Source organism: Ahaetulla prasina, chromosome 6 (genome assembly GCF_028640845.1).
Source record: "Ahaetulla prasina isolate Xishuangbanna chromosome 6, ASM2864084v1, whole genome shotgun sequence".
Classification (NCBI taxonomy): domain Eukaryota; kingdom Metazoa; phylum Chordata; class Lepidosauria; order Squamata; family Colubridae; genus Ahaetulla; species Ahaetulla prasina.
In genome coordinates, this window is record NC_080544.1 from 7,688,207 (window position 1) to 7,710,187 (window position 21,981).

The window sequence follows — 21,981 nt, forward strand, 5'->3', positions numbered from 1 at the left end:
AGTCAGACTTGATGAATGTATTGCATCTATTATAGTGTACACCGCCCAGAGCACCTCCTTGAGGGAGATGAGCAGGCTAGAAACGTGAAATATAAATAAACAAAAATTTTAAAAAACTTCCCATCTAAAATAGAGTTAGATTGCCAAAATTGCTATATATGGGCTACAGAAATCCAGATGACCACTAGATGGCACCAGTTTTCTATTTAGATTTTTGTAGTGGAAACATAGAACTATAACACTATGGCTATTCATATTGAAGTGACAAATATCCGAAAATAAAATCTAAGCTATTTATAAGATGAATTTACGGAGCCTCCTCCCCTGCCCCCAAATTAATTATTGAATTAATTATGAATTAATTTTCATTATGAATACATTTGGATAAGAAACACATATACCACTTCTAACAATTACAGTTCAATCTATATATCAAATACAATAATATAATCCTACAGTTTTACAAATAAAAGTGGTTTATTGGAAATAAGGAAATAATTCCCCCCCTTAAAACAGGGGTCTCCAACCTTAGCCACTTTAAGCCTGGAGGACTTCAACTCCCAGAATACCCCAGCCAGCTTTGAATTTTGGGAGTTGAAGTCCACCAGGCTAAAAGTGGCCTAGGTTGGAGACCCCTACCTTAAAATAATATTTTTAAAGAAAGGAATCCTTATTGATCTTAAATATTAATATCCTCCCAAAAACACGATCCATCATAATAATTAAAGTATATACATTTTATTCTATCTCCAACGTAAGGCCAATAACCAGGCTTTTTTGAACATCTGTTGTGTCTAATGAATTTAGAACAACAGAGTTGGAAGGGACCTTGGAGGTCTTCTAGTACAATTTCCTGCTCAAGCAGGAGACCCTATACCAGGGGTCTCTAACCTTGGTCCCTTTAAGACTTGTGGACTTCAACTCCCAGAGTCCCTCAGCCAGCTTTGCTCTGGGAGTTGAAGTCCACAAGTCTTAAAGGGACCAAGGTTGGAGACCCCTGCCCTATACCATTTCAGACAAGTGACTGTCCAATCTCTTCTTCAAAACTCCAATATTGGAGCACCCACAACTTCTGGAGGCAAGCTGTTCCATTGATGAATTGTTCACACTGTCAAGAAATTATTAAGGAATTACAGTAACCCTATGTTTAACTGTAAGTAACACACAGGTAGTCTTGAACCTATACATCCAATCGTTTAGTGACTGTTCAAAGTTGTTTATCATCAATTTGATAAACAAACACTGCCACATCAATAAATTATAACCTTCATTTCTTAACAGCAATGTTTAGTCTATTACATAGAATTTTAAAATCCTACAAAATTTGTCTCGCCTTTTCAGGCACGTGGTTCCAGCAGTTTTTGCAAACACTAAAGCTATATTTTCTACAGTATATAAATTCCAGTGGACAATTTTTGTAACTGTATTATGTTATTTGTACTCTGATTTTGCTACAGCCACTAATGAGATAATCTTTCTTAATTTTGATGATGATGATATTTATTTTGGGGCAGCATCTAAATCTAATGAGATTAAATAAACAAATTCAGTAGATGTTAGGATCGGATTTAGGAGGACATACTTCCCTCAATGATTTTGAAACAGATTTAATAAGACTATTGAAAAATGCTGAGGACTTTGCTGTTTTGGCTAAATTTTCTAAAAGATGTTGGAATAGCTGAAGTCTCCCATTATTAATAAGTCTCTTCTCCTATAAATGTTATAATCTGGTCCAGGGAGAAATATGCAGATTTTCTATTGCCTATTGTACACCCCCACAATAAATATAGTTGTTTCACCTTCTTAATATTCTTACCCAAACCCTGAAACTCAGATTCCAGGATCAGTGCATATCTGTACACTTGATTCCCATGTAATACACCCCTCTTTGTGTGTGGACTATTTATTTTGAGTAAGCTGTATCCTTCAGTCTGGCATTCCATTCATAAGTTTCATCCCACCAGGTTTCAGGAACACCCATTAAATCATATCTGCCTTCCGGCGTTAAGATTTCTAATTCGTCCGGTTTGTTCCCCATACTCCATACATTTGTACAGAATCCTTGGGTAAAAAGCTTGATCTATTCTTTCCTGTTTTGAATGCTCCTTATTGGGCGCCTCCACATTCTGTGTCTGACGACTGTGTTCCATTCCAATATGCAGTATTGTATTTTTTTTCAGAGTCCTCTTCTCCTTCCCCCCCCCCCCCCAGAGGATTTAATCCAGAGCCCCCTGGATTAGTTTTCTGAAGCACCTTCCAAACACATTTTCTCAGTTCTCAAGAGCTACAACCTATCTCCTGCCTGGAATCTTTCGTTACGAAAACCAATCTCATGATGAAAGAACCGCATCCGTTCTGTGCTACTGTGATGAAATAAGTATAGGAAAATGGGAAAAGGGACAGAATCTTAATGAATTGTCTTCAAATTCCACTCTTAGTATTAGGAGATTCATATTATACAGACAAGTCAAGAAACGTTAACAGGAAGTTCATAGCCGAAACTGCAGACAACTTGACAGGTAACTGAACTTAGACACCTGTGCCCTAGTTAACAGAAGAACACATGAAATGGGGGGCCCACTGAGATAGTGGGCTGTCAATAAGCCAATCATGCTCTGATATATGCTTGTATAACCATATAGAGAAAGATGTTTTTTTTCATTTTCCTGTTTCCTGTATTGTCTCTAGTATAAAGATATGTACATCAGAACCCCTCGTTGTTCATTGGGTTATATTTGCATAAAACTACCTTTCCTGCGTGTATAATAAACTTGTTCTATTCATCTAGGAATTCTCTGAGTCCTTTAATTCTATAACACTACCGTCTTTCTTCGTTTTGTTTCTCTGCCGTTCAGTTCTCAGTAATGTTGCTGATGCTTTGATGGGATTTGGAGCTCATTCTCTTTGTTGAGATCAGAATCCAAACTATAGGATCATGGCAATGGAGGTTCTCCCAAACTCTTTTCCTAACAGTCTCTTCTCTTCCCTTTGGAAAAGGTGCCATCCAGTGTTATCTCTTTCGGTGATCAATAATACAGGCCAGGGCTAATGTATATCTACTTTATCTACTTATTTATTTCTGCTCATTGCTTTATTTTCCTTTGCTTATTTTAATGGTTTTCTTTAACACTGCATCCTTGTTTTAATCAAGCTGTGACATGGCTATTCTATAAAAAAATTTTTTATTCCTATTAAATTATATTTGCTCCTCTATCGAATTATATTGAACCCCTCTAGTTCAGAGCTTGTCTATTTTCTGTGTTTGGAACATTTACCATGTGAACAGTAAACAATATGAGCTTTATGCCCTACCTTTTCCTCGTGTTTTACAAAATGTGGCTTGTTCTAATATAATTAGCCACTTACCGGAGTTTCTCCTAAAGTGCCTAAGCTCTGGTTTAAAATATTTCATCTTGTTATCTTTTTCCTTGCAAGTTTCAGTTTGAAGCCTTATTGTTCAACTTTACTATGCTTTGGGCAAATACATTTTCACAGTTCTTAAGAAAAATGCCTGTCTCTCTTCAGTAGTCCTTCATCCAGAAACATAAATTGCAAGATCTAAAATGGACAGCTAACATCAAAAACATCATCAAAAAAGGACAACAAAGAATGTTCTTTCTGCACCATCTCAGAAAGCTCAAACTGCCCAAGGAGCTGCTGATACAGTTCTACAGAGGAATTACTGAGTCTGTCATTTGCACCTCTATAACTGTCTGGTTCGGTTCTGCAACCCAACAAGACAAACACAGACTTCAGGGGATAATTAGAACTGCAAAAAAGAACAAACCAAAAAAAAAACAATTGCTACCAACCTGCCTTCCATTGAGGACCTGTATACTGCACGAGTCAAAAAGAGGGCTGTGAAAATATTTATAGACCCCTCGCATCCTGGACATAAACTGTTTCAACTCCTACCCTCAAAATGATGCTACAGAGCACTGCACACCTGGACAACTTGACACAAAAACAGTTTTTCCCCGAATGCCACCGCTCTGCTAAACAATTCCCTCAATACTGTCAAACTATTCACTAAATCTGCACTACTATTAATCTTCTCACCGTTCCCATCACCCATCTCCTTCCACTTATGACTGTATGACTGTAACTTTGTTGCTGGTAATCCTTACGATTTATATTGATATTGATTGTTTCTTGATTGCTTATTTGTACCCTATGACTATCATTAAGTGTTGTACCTTAGAATTCTTGATGAATGTATCTTTTCTTTTATGTACACTGAGAGCATGTGCACCAAGACAAATTCCTTGTGTGTCCAATCACACTTGGCCAATAAAAAATTCTATTCTATTCTATAAAATAGTTTCAGATTCTAAGTCTCTCACTGATATTATATTTGTAAACAGTGTTTGACCTACAGCATTTATCTCCTTTCTTTGCTTTTTTCATGAATTACAAGAGCAGACAGAATACCATCTATTATTGTAAATTCTCTTGTTATAACTTCAAAGTCCAAAATGATGTGATAGTAGTTAGTCTGGATTGTGTCACTCACCCCCACATGGCAAACAGGGAAGGACAACGCTTGATGGCTCTGATGAGCGTTAGGTGCATTTCTTGTATCCAGGCTTGTATTTGTTTCAGTTTTTCATAATAAGGAATTATCGACTATCTTAATTTTTCTCGTGTAATAGTCACATTCTCTCTTTAGATTCAGCAGTTTCCTATTGTTCCAGAATACCTTCCAAATATTTCTTCGACAACCACTTTCATCTTTTATGCCCTTTCCCTCCAGTTTCCTACTTGCAAGGAGTTATTTCTTGCATTGTTTCCTGTCTAAGAAATATTGCTGTTTATTTATGAAGTACAATACAGGTACTGATAATCTTTTTCCCAGCCCTCTTATGTTTTCTTCAAGCATTGCAATGAACTTTAACTTAAATCTTTTTACAGATTCTTGGGTTCAAATAATATGCTGTCTCAGTTATAGAGAAAAAAACATAACGATCCCTCGGTTAAACCATTTTGCAAATTTTCCTGCCAAACTCTCGTTTGCTTCAGTTCTGAAACTGACTGCTTTGATTATGTGAAACAGCCTCTGTTTGGTAGCAAGAAAGAATCATTCAGTCATACACAATGAACAATGAAGCAGTTTGTAGGATATATTCTTCGCAGTTTTCTTTTTATTGTGTTCTGGTTTTTTTCCATAAATCAGCCTTTGAATAGCCTTAAAAAGGAGCATTACATGGTCCAATACATTGATATTTGCTCATCTGTTGTTGTGGAATGGGCTTGCTGGATGGAGGTGGATGTCTCTGGGACCTATTCCTAAATAACATTTCACAAATTTTCCTCTCCAGCAATTGCAGCCTTATCACAAACTGACAAGTAGTTCTTAGGAATGGTTAGGAATTTGAACTTAAATTTCACCACCCTTCAATTTGATTCACTACATAAAATTGGTGCGCTCAAATATTGGGACCCACAATTAAAGGATTCTTAAAATAAACCAAAATTGCAAGAAAGCCGAATTCTCCAAAAGAGCTAAGTACATTGCAACTGAAATTTCACATTCTCTAAATATGTCTATTTCATCAGCCTTTCTTCGCTCTTCAGTGTACTCTGTTCAGATTAGTTTATTTATTGACTTGCAGATGTTGCTGGGAAGCCTAAGTGTTTTTGGCTCAGAGCCTCATTTCTCTGTCCTTGGTGAAAAAAGGCAGGCAGATCAAAGTTGTGTAAATCACTTGTCACCATTTTCTGGATTCTGCAGAGATTGCAGAATACATGTTGAGTGTATTTCATTCTAAAACTACTAGAAAATTACATTATGAGACTTACAACAACTCTGGATACCATCTTTTCTTTCTTTGCTAGTTGCCAGCAGTACAGTATTGTAGCTGAGAGATTTCAGGTCGGAGAAAGCATTTTAAGTCTCTTCGGCTGTCATTTTAGTAAGGTGATTTTGTGCCCACTTTTTCTCATTTCCTAGGAAGAAACAATGGCAAACCACTTCTGAAAAATTTTGCCAAGAAAACTGCAGGGACTTGTCCAGGCAGCCTCAAAAAATTGGACATGATTGAATCGAGTGGAATGGGGAAAAAAGTTAAATCCAGAATATGCTCGAGCTACAAAGACTAAGTAAGTCAAAAATGGGCAACTTTTCAGCTTGTGTGTATGTTTTATATTTTGTCATGTAATTCATGATAAATATATATTTTAGAACACAGAATAATAGAGTTAGAGGGGACCATGGAGATCTTCTAGTCCAGGGGTGTCCAAACTTGGTCCCTTTAAGACTTTTGGACTTCAACTCCCAGAGTCCCTCAGCCAGCAAAGCTGGCTGAGGAACTCTGGGAGTTGAAGTCCAAAAGTCTTAAAGGGACCAAGTTTGGACACCCCTGTTCTAGTCCAACCCCGCTGCTTAAACAGGAGACCTTATACCATATTAGACAAATAGTTGTCCAATCCCTTCTTAAAAGCCTCCACTGTTGGAACACCCACAACTTCTGAAGGCAAGCTGTTCTTCTGGTTGATTGTTCTTACTGTTAGGAAACTTCTCTTTACTTCTTGATTGCTTCTTTGTTCAGTTCCCATCCATTGATTCTTGTCTTGCCTTCTGGTGTTTTGGAAAATAGGTTGACCCGTCTTTGTGGCAGCCCCTCAAATATTGGAAGCCCCTAGTTCTTCTTTTTAACTAGACCAGTCATACCCAATTCCTGCAGCCATTCTTCATATGTTTTAGCCTTCATCCCCCCAATCATCTTTGCCACTTGTTGTGGTCCATCAGCAGCCTACAGAGCTGGCAACGAAGTCGGACAGCGATGAGGCTGAGGTGAGGCCAGGGCCATCGGGAAGTGAGGCGCAGACTCCAGAGCCTCCAGAGACTGATAGTAGTGAGGCAGAGGAACAGGAGGAGGCTGTTCCTAATGCACGCATGAGAAGAGCTGCCAGAAGGCAAGAGCAGCTCAAGCAGAGAGGACAACTCGGGAGTAGGGCCAAGAGATGATTGGCCCCTCCCATAAGGCTTAAAACAGACCAGCACCGGTGTTTCAGCTTTGCCGGAAAACAGCGTTGTAGCTGCGTCTTCTGCTCCGTCTTCTGCTTCATGTAAGTCTTTGTTTTTGTGGCTTCTGGACTTTTACCAGGAAGGTCCTTTGGCAGTTTGCCTAATTGGACTAAGGTTTGTGAGATAACTGAGGAATTTGTGTTGGGAGGCATTTGTTTTACTTTGAGTTGAATGACGCTGGGAATGAAGTAATTCCCAGATATTCGAATAAAGTTTGTTTTTCCACGGACTACGTTTATTACTACCTAGTTGGGTCTGGGTCACAACACCGCTCTTCTCTCCACTCATTCCAGAGTCGCAGCATCTTTTTTATATTGTGGTGATCAAACTTGGATATAGTATTCCAAGTGTGGTTTTACTAAGGCATTATAAAGCGGCGATATCACTTCTCATGATCTTGATTCTATCCCTCTATTGATGCAGCCAAGGATTGCATTGGCTTTTTTGGCAGCTGCAGGACATTGTTGGCTCATATTTAAGTCATTGTCCACTAGGACTCAAAGATCCCTCACACAATTACTGCTATTGGGACTGCCGGTGGGACTCCGTCTTCTCCCTGATCTTCGGACCTTTAAACGCAAGCTCAAGACTTTCTTTTTTCACCAAGCGGGGCTGGCCTGATTGATTGATTTTAATATTTGGGGGTTTTAGTGGGCTTCTTAACAGGGGTTTTTATCTTTTGTAATTTTTTATCTAATATTTTTAAGTATACAGTGGTTAAATTAGATTTTTAATCTTGTTATGGTATTTTAAATTGTTTTTGATTATTGTCGTTTTATTTGCTGTACACCGCCCTGAGTCTTCGGAGAAGGGCAGTATAAAAATGTGAATAAATAAAATAAATAATAAAATAAATAAATATTGAACCAAGTTTCACCTAGTTTGTATCTTTACATTTGATTTTTCTTTTCTTGCCTAAGTGCACCAAGACAAATTCCTTGTGTGTCCAATCACACTTGGCCAATAAAAATTGTATTCTATTCTATTCTAAAACCTTACTTTTCTCTACACTGAATTTCATTTTGTTAGATAGGGCTCAGTGTGCAAGTCTGTCGAGATCCATCTGGGTCTTGAACCTATCTTCTCGGGTGTTGTCTATTCCTGTTAGTTTGACGTCATCTGAAAATTTGATGAGTTTTCCTTCTGTTCCCTTATCTAGATTGTTTATGAAGAAATTAAAGAGTACTGGGCCTAAAACAGAATCTTGTATCCGGATAGCATTACACAGTGGTGGGATTCAAATAATTTAACAACCGGTTCTGTGCCCTAATGATTTCTTCCAACAACCAGTTCACCAAACTGCTCAGAAAGTTAACAACCGGTTCTCTCGAAGTGGTGCGAACTGGCTGAATCCCACCACTGGCATTACACTATCCGAAGGGTGAAATCTCTATGAGTCCTACTGAAATGACTGGCAAGTCCCACTCACTGTAATGTGTTGCCCAGATAAGCTTTCCACTTCACTCACCGCAAGGGTTTTTTGACGAAGGTGAAACAAACATCTTAAAACAGAGGTCTCCAACCTTGGTCCCTTTAAGACTTGTGGACTTCAACCCCCAAAGTCCCTCAGCCAGCAAAGCTGGCTGAGGAACTCTGGGAGTCGAAGTCCACAAGTCTTAAAAGGGACCAAGGTTGGAGACCCCTGTCTTAAAAGATTTCTTATGTGGGTAACAGCAGAGAAATCTTTCAGGAGCTTTTGTAATTCCATGTTTTATTGATATATATATATGTTTTATTTATGATGAACGTATCTTTTCTTTTATGTACACTGAGAGCATATGCACCAAGACAAATTCCTTGTGTGTCCAATCACACTTGGCCAATAAAAAATTCTATTCTATTCTATTCTATTCTATTCTATTCTATTCTATTCTATTCTATTCTATTCTAATTCTATTCTATTTCTTTTATGTACACTGAGAGCATATGCACCAAGACAAATTCCTTGTGTGTCCAATCACACTTGGCCAATAAAAAATTCTATTCTATTCTATTCTATTCTATTCTATTCTATTCTATTCTATTCTATTTCTTTTATGTACACTGAGAGCATGTGCACCAAGACAAATTCCTTGTGTATCCAATCACACTTGGCCAATTAAAAAAAAATCTATTTTATCTATTCTATTCTATTGCAGTGCTTAAGTCAAATCCTCCACAGCTAGAAAAGAATGAGGCAAAGCTCTAGAAAGACAGGAGGTGAGCTATTTTCAGCCATGAGTCTGGAGTGAGACATCCAGGATCTGTTTCGCCAGGAGGTGGAGAGGACAGAGAGTGAGATTGACAAGATACATGTGCAAATAACTCTGGCGTTTTACCAAAAGGGGTATGAAAGGCCTGGCAATGGTCTGCTCAGCAGCTGGACATTTGGAAGGGTATCGGGTGTTGGGCTTTTCTCTGCCTGGGAAAAGGCTGGGGGTGGGGCAGAGAAAATCAAACGTTGGGGAGGGACTAGAGAAAGTAGATGCTACTTGCAGCAATGGACAAGTAGCTCCTCTAAGAGCTAGAGATTTATTTTGCAGCCAAGGTGTTTGTCACACACACCCAAAAGGGCTGCTGAGGTGATGGGAGCCGAAGACAAAGAAGAGGTGCTTGTAACTCTCTCTGGAGGAGGCCCCTGGGGCTTCCGCTTACAGGGAGGCTCTGAACAAGACAGACCCCTCCAAGTATCCAAGGTAAGACCTCCTTCTAGCTCTCTGGAGTGGACACAGACACTGGGGAAAGTGATGGGAATCTTATTTGCGCCATTCCAAGTCATTGATTTTCAGGGCTCCAACCGTCTTCCTTGGAGTTTATATATCTGTGCTTGTTGTACATGCAGATTATTCTAAATGTCAGATAAATAGGTTGTTGCCAAAGTCCATAGGATCTCTGCAGTCAGCATTTTTATTCCCATGCTACTAAGTTTTGTTAGCCGAAGAAGCACATTTTAAAATTTAATCTTCAAAGACTGAAAGTAACGTGCTAAATAAGAACTCAACATTTACTGTTCTCCAAATGGATATTTTTAAATTTTATTGGAAAATTTATTTACTGTTTTTTTCCCCAATAACTGGTCAATTTAATTCCAAATACAGTACAACTTCTATAAAAAACATAGATGGCAAGCAATATCTTAAAGTATTTTTGCAATTTCTCTTATGCAGAGGGGCTTACCTCTTCCAAGTAATATCTACTGTAATGAGTACATCTTCCAAAACCATAATTCAAGATTTAAAGCAATATTTTTACCCATACACATTTTTCAACTCAAACTCAGCTCTTTAAACGACCAGGTTTTTAAAAATTGGGTCAAAAAATACACAAATTAAGTATGGTCATTAGGATCTGAAAAGTGTTGAAAACAAAAATGGAATTTTTTTAAAAAAAGGCAGTGGCAATGTTGCTTGACTTTTAGGGTACTTTGGTCCTAAACTGTGTAATAAAAATGTTGAGAACTCCCTGATGAGTTTGTGCCCTAAAAGGTGTTTAGGAAATTGTTTCCCCTTGAGAACTTTTAAACTGGATCTATATGACATAGAATCAAATTAATTTGTATGTATATACTATACCCACATCGTCCTAAAATTAAACCACTCTGTAACCAACGCAATATAAAAATCTTGTCTTACAAAAGCAAATTGTTTCTAACAGAACCTATGTCTCGGCTAGCTGAGCCACAGTTGTGTCAGCTGTGGTCGACACTATGGTGATGGCATAATTTTAATTATATCAGAGTTGCAATATACTGTCTAATGTTTTCTCTTCTGTGAAGTATCAGATGATTTATCAGGAATGAATATCTCAAATGCATTTTATTCCCAGATTGCTCTTCTGTCTATGAATCTCTAGAAGCTGCCAACAGCAGACCTGTAGATCTATTTAAATTACCGTATATACTCGAATATAAGCCGATCCGAGTATAAGCCGAGGTCCCCAATTTTACCCCAAAAACTGGGGTAAACTGGGGACTCGAGTATAAGCCGAAGGTGGGAAATGAGGCACCTACCGGTTGGGGAAACCCTCCCTCCCTCAGCTGAGAAGGCTGGCGGCTCCCCCGCCCCGCCCTCTCACTGCACCGGCAGGGCTCCAGTCGGGTAAAATGTGAAAAAAAAAAAAAAAAAACTCGAGTATAAGCCGTATATACTCGAGTATAAGCCGAGGGGCTTAAAAAAAAAAAACTCGAGTATAAGCCGTATAGACCCGAGTATAAGCCGAGGGGACGTTTTTCAGCACAAAAAATGTGCTGAAAAACTCGGCTTATACTCGAGTATATACGGTATATATTAAATAGATTACATATTATTATATATTAAATTATATTAAATAATAAACATGTAAACAACCTACAACTGATACTAATACCATTACCTAAGATCCTTACGAAATACGCATTAAACGTTGTGATAACACAAACATGGTCTGTAATAACTGGCCAGAGAATACTTCCACTACTGTTCTCTAATGGCACCTAATTTCAGAACTGAAATGAAGCTGAGCATAAATGAACTGTTCTCACCATTTTAGTTATGTGGATGTGATAGTCCTTTTCTTTAGAGAATTAGCAGCTCATTGAAAACTGGCAGCCAATTAGAAGGTTCTTTTTTTGGCAAAAGGTGAATGGAGATAATTCAGCCAATTTATAACCACTGTCAATAAGCAAGGGCCTCATTGTATCTCCTTAGTTTCAAATAAAAAAACCCACCTCACACAGTTTTCTCTCCCCATGAACAAAATCTGTCGAACAAATGTGAATAATCTCGTGGGTCCATTATAGTTTGTATGACTGAGCTTACTCCCATTTTAGGTGTTCCTTCCATCATGGCAATGAGATGATGAGACAAAGTAGAAGGCAGGATGAGTCGGGGCTTACAGACTAAACTATTTACAGCTGTTGTCCTGTTTCATTTACGAAATTTAAGTTAAAGTTATAATCGTTACTGAATTGTAAATGTCTTGTTGCTACTCCTTTTCCCATCTTATTTTTTTTACTGCAGCAATTTTTTAAAACTTTATTTGCATTAAGAACAGAAATAATATAACCCTTTTTTGTGCAAATGTAGATAGGAAATACACATTGTCCTATTTGAGTGTCAGGACTGAGGACTGGGAGTTGTGAAGGTGTAGTTCATCTGTAGGAGTTGTGAAGGAAATGTAGTGAAAGTCTACTTGCAGAAGCCATTTGTTGCAACCATCAGCCAGTTCAGAATTAACAGCAGGAGTAATCAGGCTCTTTGAGGCAGGTCTGTAGGACAAAGGTAAGACTGGGGTCCAGGCAGAAAAGAATCCTGGGCAAAAAAGTCTGCCAGGCAATTAGGGTTCAGGGGACAAAAGGATTAAATTGCACACCCTAACAATGGGATGGAGGGACGCGGTGGCTCAGGGGCTAGGACGTTGAGCTTGTCGATTGAAAGGTTGGCAGCTCAGCGGTTCGAATCCCTAGTGTTGCAGTGTAATGGGGTGAGCTCCCGTTACTAGTTCCAGCTTCTGCCAACCTAGCAGTTTCGAAAGCACGTAAAAATGCAAGTAGAAAAATAGGAACCACCTTTGGTGGGAAGATAACAGCGTTCCGTGCGCCTTTGGCGTTGAGTCATGCCGGCCACATGACCACGGAGACGTCTTCGGACAGCGCTGGCTCTTCGGCTTTGAAACGGAGATGAGCACCGCCCCCTAGATTTGGGAACGACTAGCACATATGTGCGAGGGGAACCTTTACCTTTACCTTAACAATGGGATGACTGCTCTCGAGCAAGCTGTACTGGAAGTTGCTGCTCTCTCGTCTTCTCAGCTGCAAAGGCAGATCAAGTTGCCCTTTGATTCTCTTAATGTCTTTCTCTTGGAACCGAGCACTTCAGCACTCAGTGACCACCTGATGTTGCTGCTGTTGCTATCATCTGCTTAGCTGTTTCTTCTCCCTCTCCCGCTCCTCTGCTCAAGGGACTGATTCTGGCTCAGACTCAATGCTGGCCTGGTTTTTAGAGACAAGGTTTCCATAGAGTATGTCAGCCTCTCTTCCCATCCCAGGAGTCTTCCATGATACTTCATGGAAAGGAGAACATTTCCCATTACCTGGGCCTTGGATTTAGCATAGCATGCTGATCCCAACAAAAACATTTGGGCCTTTTTTCCGGAATTTTGCAGAACACATGGGATTAATCAAACAGCACAACAAATTAAACTGAAGTGTGGTTGGCTAATTTGTGGCTTAGTATTCTATGAAAATAGCCTGGCTTCATTTATACCTTTGATTTGTTTCATGTTATTTTGTTACCTCTTTTTTTTTTTGTTACCAAAATCTTTAAAGTATAAGCAAAAATGTTTCACTCTAACCCTAAAAGTTTTCAGTTTGCTTCCTGTCACAGTGTCTTTTTATATCTCTGCAGCCAATCACAAAATAACTTTTTGTCACAGAACTACATTCGGCATTTGCTCATTTTCAAACAGAGGTGAAGTTCAAACCAGGGGTGAAATTGAAAAATTTTCCCTACCGGTTCTGTGGGCGTGGCTTAATTGGTGGGTGTGGCTTCATGGTCAGGTGACCTGGTGGGCGTGGCTTGGTCAGGTGACTGAATGGGAATGGCCAATAATAATAAATAATAAAAATAATAAACAAAATATACAAAAGTTGGGAGCGCGCCGGTCTACCTTCTTTAAAAATAGAGGCACCGGTCTACTAGCCACCTACAGCGCTGATCAGCTGTAGTATTTTTTATTTATTTTTTATTTATAATTACATTTCTATACCGCACCATCTCCCGGAGGACTCAGGGTGGTTTACAGCCAATATTAAAATACACACACCAATACAATATAAATATAATAAATAACAATATTTAAAAACAAATTAAAAACAAATATTTACTGGCCGAATCACTAAAACGGTCGGAGACCGATTAAAACCCATTAAAATTTCGCTAAAATGTGTCTTAGGCTAGTCCCGCTCGGTGAAATAATAAAGTCTTCAGTTCACGTTTGAAGGCCCAGAGGTCGGGGAGTTGGTGTAACCCCGGAGGTAGCTCATTCCATAGGGCTGGTGCCACCACAGAGAAGGCCCTCCCCCTGGGGGCCGCCAACCTACATTGTTTGGTTGACGGCACCCTGAGGAGGCCCGCTCTGTGGGAGCGCACAGGTCGTTGGGAGGCAATTGGTGGCAGAAGGCGGTCTCACAAATACCCCGATCCTAAGCCATGAAGCGCTTTAAAGGTGGTAACCAACACCTTGAATTGCACCCGGAAGGCTACCGGCAGCCAGTGCAGGCCGCGCAGGATAGATGTTATATGGGAGCAACGTGGTGCCCCCTCTATCACCCACGCGGCCGCATTCTGGACTAGCTGGAGCCTCCTGGTGCTCTTCAAGGGGAGCCCCATGTAGAGAGCATTGCAATAGTGCGGCCCTTTGAAGCGCCGTGGCAGTCATTTAAGGCCGTTTGCAGCTATATCACCACCGAGAGCTTCAGGGACAGAGAAGAGGAACAGCGAGGCATGGACGGTGGGGGCAGGGAGGCAGGGATTTTTGCTACCGGTTCTCCAAACTACCCGCCCCCATCGCTACCAGATCGGGCGATCCGGTCTGAACCGGGAGCATTTCACCCCGGTTCAAACCACAAACCACAAATTTTCTCTTTTAAATCTATATTTTCCTGCTCTAAGAGATACTGTGGGAATAATCTGAATAGGAAGCAAAAGGATAGATTAAAAACCAACCACAAATCCATAGTTCTCTCATTTAAAATTACCTTTCTCAAAAACAAGATCTTTCACTCAAGGCCCTCTTTCTCTCTCCTATTATTTTATAGCCACAGAAAGACCTACCTGCCCTCTTTTCTCCTCTGTTTTGGGTTACCCCAAGGCGTTACTTTTTGTAACAAGTAGTCTCTGAGCAGAAGTTGAGACTTCATTCATGGGTCCATGAGGCCTTCCTGGCACTTGCTATCTCTTTTTCTCTAGCTCAGGGGTTTCCAACCGTGGCAACTTTTTGTGGACTTCAACTCCCAGAGTTCTTCAGCCAGCAAAGCTGGCTAAGGAACTCTGGGAATTGAAGTCCACAAGTCTTAAAGTTGCCAAGGTTAGAGACTCCTGCTCTAGCTGAACTTTCCGTACAATGTGAAACTCTGTTATACACCTGGATGACATTTGGCCTAATCCACTCTGTCTTGTATTGCACTATGTGATGGATATGCGTTAGGGCCATATTTAGTTTCTGATGACAGGGCAGGAACTAAACTTCATGTTATTTACATTTACTTAAACTTTAAGAGGGATGTGGTGGCTCAATGGCTAAGATGCTGAGCTTGTCGATCAAAAGGTCAGCAGTTCAGCGGTTCAAATCCCTAGTGCCACATAATGGGGTAAGCTCCCGTTACTTGTCCCAGCTTCTGCCAACCTAGCAGTTTCGAAAGCACATAAAAAATGCAAGTAGAAAAAATAGGGACCACCTTTGGTGGGAAGGTAACAGCGTTCCGTGCGCCTTTGGCGTTGAGTCATGCCGGCCACATGACCACGGAGACGTCTTCGGACAGCGCTGGCTCTTCGGCTTTGAAACGGAGATGAGCACCGCCCCCTAGAGTTGGCAACGACTAGCACGTATGTGCGAGGGGAATCTTTACCTTTACCTTAAACTTTAATATAGTTATTGTAATTATTATTAGGGTTAATAATAATAATAATTTTCCCTTCTATATTTGGCTGCACTTGAATTTTCTGAGGGGAATAAATTCAGGAGATCTCAGCTGTTCAGCATCTAACAATTGTCTTATGATTCTGATCATTATTAGGCTAATGTTCAACATGTGAAGGCTGCCCTCTCTTATTGCAATATATAGAACATAAGAAAACAGGACATGACCTTCTTCCTTAGGGAGAAGTGCTAACAACTCTTTGGAACATACTTTTCCATCAAGGATTGGACTCATGCAAGACCAATAACAGGTCTTGCACACCCCTTGATGCTCTGAAGTTTCCAAAAGGTTGTGTATGTTGAGCTGATTAATTTTATCCCTGCTTTCAAAAAGAGAAAGAAATAAGGCCCACTAACTACAAATTGGTTAATCTGATGCTGATAACATTGTAAGCATTTAAAAAAGAAAACATTCCTTAGCAGAAGCCAGCATGGATTTAACAAGAACAGCCCCTGCAAGGCAATTTTAAACAATTATTTAATTTAAAAACATTACAATTAACATTTCTTCAAAAACATGGGTTATTAGTTTTTTGGGCAATATATTTAAAGCCCCTTCATGATACGGGGACTAGCAAACATGATACAGGACAGGATCAAGACTGAGGAGGATCTGAACAAGCTGGGACCAACAAGATGAGCTAAACATCAAAGGGTTAAAAAAATCAAAGGAACAAGTGTATAAGACCAAAAGAAAAGGAAACTACACTGCACAGCCATACTTAGAAAACGATGTCGCTGACTTAGGGAAATCACACAACTGCTGAACATGAGCATGTGTGATGCAGCTGGAAAAAAAAAGGCAATTCCAGGCTTAATTGTGGTCTTTGACTACAATAGAGCCCAAGATTTCCATTGGTAAACAAAGTAGCTGTTAACTGAATTTTGCCTTATTTTACAACCTTTTTTGCAACAGTTTTTTACTGCAGTTGTTAAGTGAATCATGCAGTTGTTAAGTGAATATGGCTTCCCCTATTGACGTTGCTTGTCAGAAGCCGGCTGGGAAGGTTACAGATGGTGATCACATGACCCCAGAACAATGCATCTGTCATAAATATATGCCTGTTGCTTAGCCCCCAAATTCTGATCACATGACCTCTGGGAATCTACAACGATTGCAAGTGTGGAAACTGATCATGTCACCTTTTTCAGTGCCATTGTAACTTCAAATGGTCACTAAACAAATGGTTGTAAGCAGTGGTGGAATTCAAATAATTTAACAAGCGGTTCACCCAGGGTCAGGTGGGCTGTCGAGCCCCCCACGAAAGCCAACCTGATCCTAGACGAACTAGTTGTTAAATTACCTCCCCCGCTCAAAGTGGATCCTGGGCGCTGTGTTGCGTTGCAATGGAGAAATGGGCAATGGAGCAGCCGGCACAAGGGAAGGAGGAGGGAAAGCGGCTTTCTCCTTCCCTCGTGCCGGTGTTGTGTCTTGCCCGCCCTCAGAGCAGCCGGGGCCTTCTTATCTGCTCCCGAACACGGAGGAATGTATGCCTCCCGGCCCCAGTCCTGGCTCCATGCCCAGACAAACTGCAGAAGAAGGAGCACCTCCCGGCCCCAGCCCTGACTCCATGCCCAGGCAAACGGAGCAGCTAGACCCCTCCCCCTCCTCCACAGCATGTGAGCCTGAGGAGGGTTTATTACCAACAGCTGATTGGAGTGACCCTCGCATCAGAAGACTGGATAGGCGGAGGCAACAGAAGGAAGGGAGGGGCAGGCCTTAATGAGTGCTGAGTCATGGAGCCACACCCCATGGCCTATATAAAGGATCTGCTTTCTGGCAGTCTCTGAGTCAGGCAAAGTCGAACTTATCTTGCTGAAGTCACTTATTGGTCTCCTGCCTACTCTGAGGACTTTGCTAGGACTTTGGGCAGAGCTGCAGAGGCAAGCCTGATTCGGATTTCCCTGACCCGGCCGTCAGCGGAGGAGTGGGACACAACAGCCGGCCACTCCATTGCCCATTTCTCCATTGCAGCGCAGCATCCAGGATCTACTTTGATAGCGGTGGCTGGGTAATTTAACAACCCACTCGACTGAACAGGCACGAACCGGCTGAATCCCACACTGGTTGTAAGTCAGGGACTTATATCATACTGGTAGAAGCACAGGGTCAAGGTCTGTAGAAATCATTTTCTTCTCTATTCATGTCGGTTAGGCTACACCTCAAATATTCTGTCCATTTCTGGACAAACTGGAGCACCTCTAGAGGAGAACACAGATTACAAGGGGTCTAGGTTGCTCCCGGTTTGCCTCGGTTCAGGTGAACCGGTAGTGACGGTGACGGGAGGTTCCGCCCACCCTCCCAGACATCATCAAAAATGCTCTGCGCATGTGCAGAAGGGCTACATGCTCACAAAGCCCACACACTACCAATAGCAAACCAGTTGTGCCAGGATTTGAATCCCACTACTGGAATATACCTATATCATACATCTCTGTGTATGTTTATGTGTGTGTATATTAGGACCAGATGGGAGTGTTGCATATATCTAGCCTTGAGGAAATCAAGACTGAAAGAAAACTTGCTAACTGTTCAACTATCTCAGTGTCATGTAGGAAATAGGAGAGAGTTTGTCAGCTTTGCCCCAGAAGCTAAGAAACAATGCGTTTGGCCACGCTAAAGAATTTCCACTGCTAAACTCTCTTCGACAATGAAACATTTGCCTTAGGAGGTTGATTTTTCATGACTGAAGACTTATTTAAGCAGATTGTGTATGCCCTGAATTAATTCTGGGCAATGATTTTTTTTTTTATTTCATTCAAAGTCTTTTTTCACAGACATTGCCGGGCAAGGTTATTTTTGATGCTGTACCAGTCAGTGCACTGAGTTATTTTGCCTAGGTAAATAATTTTGCATCTATTGTATTTCTGAAATTTAAGTCAGATGATGGATTTTAAAAACTAATTTCTGTTAATGGTATTTTAATTTGGAACCTTACATTGATTTCCTGACCAAAATGGTAGGTCCATTAAGAAAGATGGAATGCCATGATACTTGTCAATTATATTATTGTGTATTAATGGTTATTATAATTGTCCCTCTGTGGATAATTTCTTTTGCTTAAATTTATTTCCAGTGCCTTCTCTGCTCACCTCATGATGATGTCATCTATTTCAGGGGTCTCCAACTTTGGCAACTTTAAGACTTGTGGACTTCAACTCCCAGAGTTCCTTAGCCAGCAAAGCAAAGCTGGCTAAGGAACTCTGGGAGTTGAAGTCCACAAGTCTTAAAGTTGCCAAAGTTGGAGACCTCTGATCTATTTAGTTGAGTCCCACTCAGAGACCGACCTGAGTCTCTTGTGGAAGGTTGGTTGGTGTTTGCTGGTTGGTTGATGGTTACTTAGTGTAAGGATATAAAAGTGTAAGGATATAAAAACGACCGGAAATTATCATGTTTCAGACAGATACATAAATAAAGCAGAGAGAAACATAGAAATAAGACTCAGGGAAGGAATATGTTGATTTATATCAAAATATTATATCAAAGAGACTGTATCAAAGATTTATATCAAAAGTATTTTCTTGACATTCATATCAAGAAATTTTATGTTCTGGGCTCCATTTAGGCTGTCAATCCCTTGCCTGGGGATGCACATGCTCTTTGGCTTTGGGGCATTTGGGTTTTAATCAATCCCATTCCTAACATAGCCATAGACATTTTTGCCTCTCCTTCACCATTTCATGCTTTTGAGGCCTGGATGCTCTTCCCAGAAAGTTAGGAAGAAAAGAGCAAAAAGGCGGAAGGACATGTAGTTGGGTAAGGCCAGGAGGAGAGCTCCTCGCTCTGCTTGCTTGATCTATGGTTTCATGTTCTCATTCCACATTTTTAAAAAATGTTAAAGGCAGGGGAAGGGCAAAGACTGAGAAAGACCAGGGTGTTGGCACTTGTGCTAATAGATGCAGCAGATGGAATGGGTTATGGCTATTTTAAGATGGCAGCAGGAGCTGGACCCCAGAGGCTGATCAAAGTCCAACAAATTCCTAGCCAGGTCATAGTTCCCAAAACAGATACTTCCCCTTTCTTTCTGTCTCCATTTTAAACTGATAAGAACAGATATGACACTTTCACTGTAGAGACACTCGGGGCTGTGCCAGACGTGAAGCTAAACGCTTAAGGAGCCAATTGCCTTCCATTTAATGAATAGCTCTGTGGGTGGTGATTTTTAACAGGGGCTATTGTGTACGAGGTGGTGCAATCGACATTACTGGTCCTGCAGTCCAAATTACAATTACTCCAAGTTGTTATTAATTAAAGAAAGTTGAATTGTCTTAATGGCTCTCTGCATCTTTAATTATCATTTTTAGCTTGATTGATTAATAGACTTTCCAGTCCTACTGTATCAATTGTGGTTTCTTCATTCTACTTCCTGATCAGAACATAGAGTAAAAGGTTTCAAAGGGACTCTGGAGGTCTTCTAGTCCAACCCCCTATTTCAACAGGATACCCTATAGCAGGGGTCTCCAGCCTTGGCAACTTTAAGACTCGTGGACTTCAACTCCCAGAATCCCTCAGCCAGCAAAGCTGGCTGAGGAATTCTGGGAGTTGAAGTCCACGAGTCTTAAAGTTGCCAAGGTTGGAGACCCCTGCCCTATACCACTCTGGATAAACAGTTGTCCAATTTCTTCTTAAAAATCTTCAGTGATAGAGCATCCACAACTTTTGCAGGCAAGCTGTTCCACTGATAAATTCTTCTGTCAGGATATTTCTCCTTAGTTCTAGGTTGCTTGATTAGTTTCCATCCATTGCTTCTTGTCTTGCCCTTCAGTACTTTGGAGAATAGCTTCTCCCTCTTCTCTGTGGCAGCCTCTTGAACATTGGAAGACTGCCATCATGTCACCCCTAGACTTTCTCTTCATTAGACTAGCACAGGGGTCTGCAATCTTGGCTCTTTTAAGACTTGTGGGCTTCAACTCCCAGAGTTCCTCAGCCAGCTTTGCTTGTGAACTTTGAACTTTGTGAAATTTGAACTTTGTGAACTTTGAAGTCCGCAAGTCTTAAAAGAGCCAAGTTTGCAGACCCTTGGACTAGCATACCAAGTGCCTGCAACCATTCATCATATGTTTCAGCCTCCAGTCCCCTAAATCATCTTCGTTGCTCTTCTCTGCACTCTTCTCAGAGCCTCAGCATCTTTTTTGTATTGTGGTGACCAGAACTGGATGCAGTATTCCATGCGTGTATATTCCACTAGTGCAATATAAAATGGCGCTATCACTTCATGTGAACTTGAAATTATCCCTTTGTTGATGCAGTCTAGGGCTGTATTGGCTTTTTTAGGCACACTGCTGGCTCATACTTGGGATGGCCTATTAGGATGCCTAGGTCACTGCACTGATGAAGTTACCTCATTTGGGTCATGAAACATCTCTAAGAAAACAACCAAGCCAGAGAGCACCAAGGACTCTTCATTTCAACCCTGAGCTACAAATATTCTCCTATATCTCTTTCGCTGTTACTGCTGTTGAGCCAGGTTCCACCCATTCTATATCTGTGCCTTTGGTTTTTCTTGCCTAAGTGTCAAACCTTAGTTTTCTCACTGCTAAATCGCATTTTGTTGGGTAGGATCCAGAATTCAAGTCTGTCAAGGTCCTTATGAATCTTGAGTCTATCTTCTAAAGTTTTGGATATTTTCTCCAACTTGTCTGTCAATTTGATGATTTGTAATTTGTGTTTTTAACCTTACAGTCTTTCTAAAGGCTTTTCTTAATACCATAACTTTGAATTTGTTGTCAGGGCTTCTATTGGTGCATGGCATTTTGGAAGTATAGATTTGGGGATCTCCCAACATTAACCCAACAATGTCCTGGTTGCAGAAATCCAATAAATAATGGAAAAGCTTTAGATATTTCCCTACCCTTATTAAAGGGATGTGGTAGCTCAGGGGCTAGGAGGTTGAGCTTGTCGATCGAAAGGTCGGCAGCTCGGCGGTTCGAATCCCTAGTGCTGCCGTGTAATGGGGTGAGCTCCCGTTACTTGTCCCAGCTTCTGTCAACCTAGCAGTTTCGAAAGCATGTAAAAAATGCAAGTAGAAAAAATAGGGACCACCTTTGGTGGGAAGGGAACAATGTTCCGTGCACCTTTGGCATTGAGTCATGCCGGCCACATGACCATGGAGGCGTCTTCGGACAGCGCTGGCTCTTCGGCTTTGAAACGGAGATGAGCGCCGCCCCCTAGAGTCGCCAACGACTAGCACATATGTGCGAGGGGAACCTTTACCTTTATCTTTTTACCTACCCTTATGCTGCCCTGTTACAGGTAAAGGTACGCTGCCCAACTATTTTGCTAGATTATTCTGTTAGAT

General features: G+C 40.8%; 1 protein-coding gene across 1 annotated transcript in view; it reads left to right on the plus strand.

Moving 5' to 3' along the window:
• Positions 1-9,473: 9,473 nt before the first annotated feature.
• Positions 9,474-21,981, plus strand: part of SYNPO2L (synaptopodin 2 like) — a 71,733-nt gene continuing 59,225 nt past the window's right edge. The window contains exon 1 of the mRNA XM_058188576.1: positions 9,474-9,702. Within this exon, the coding sequence (XP_058044559.1) occupies positions 9,592-9,702 (111 nt within the window). The 5' untranslated portion in view covers positions 9,474-9,591. The remainder of the gene's footprint in view (positions 9,703-21,981) is intronic.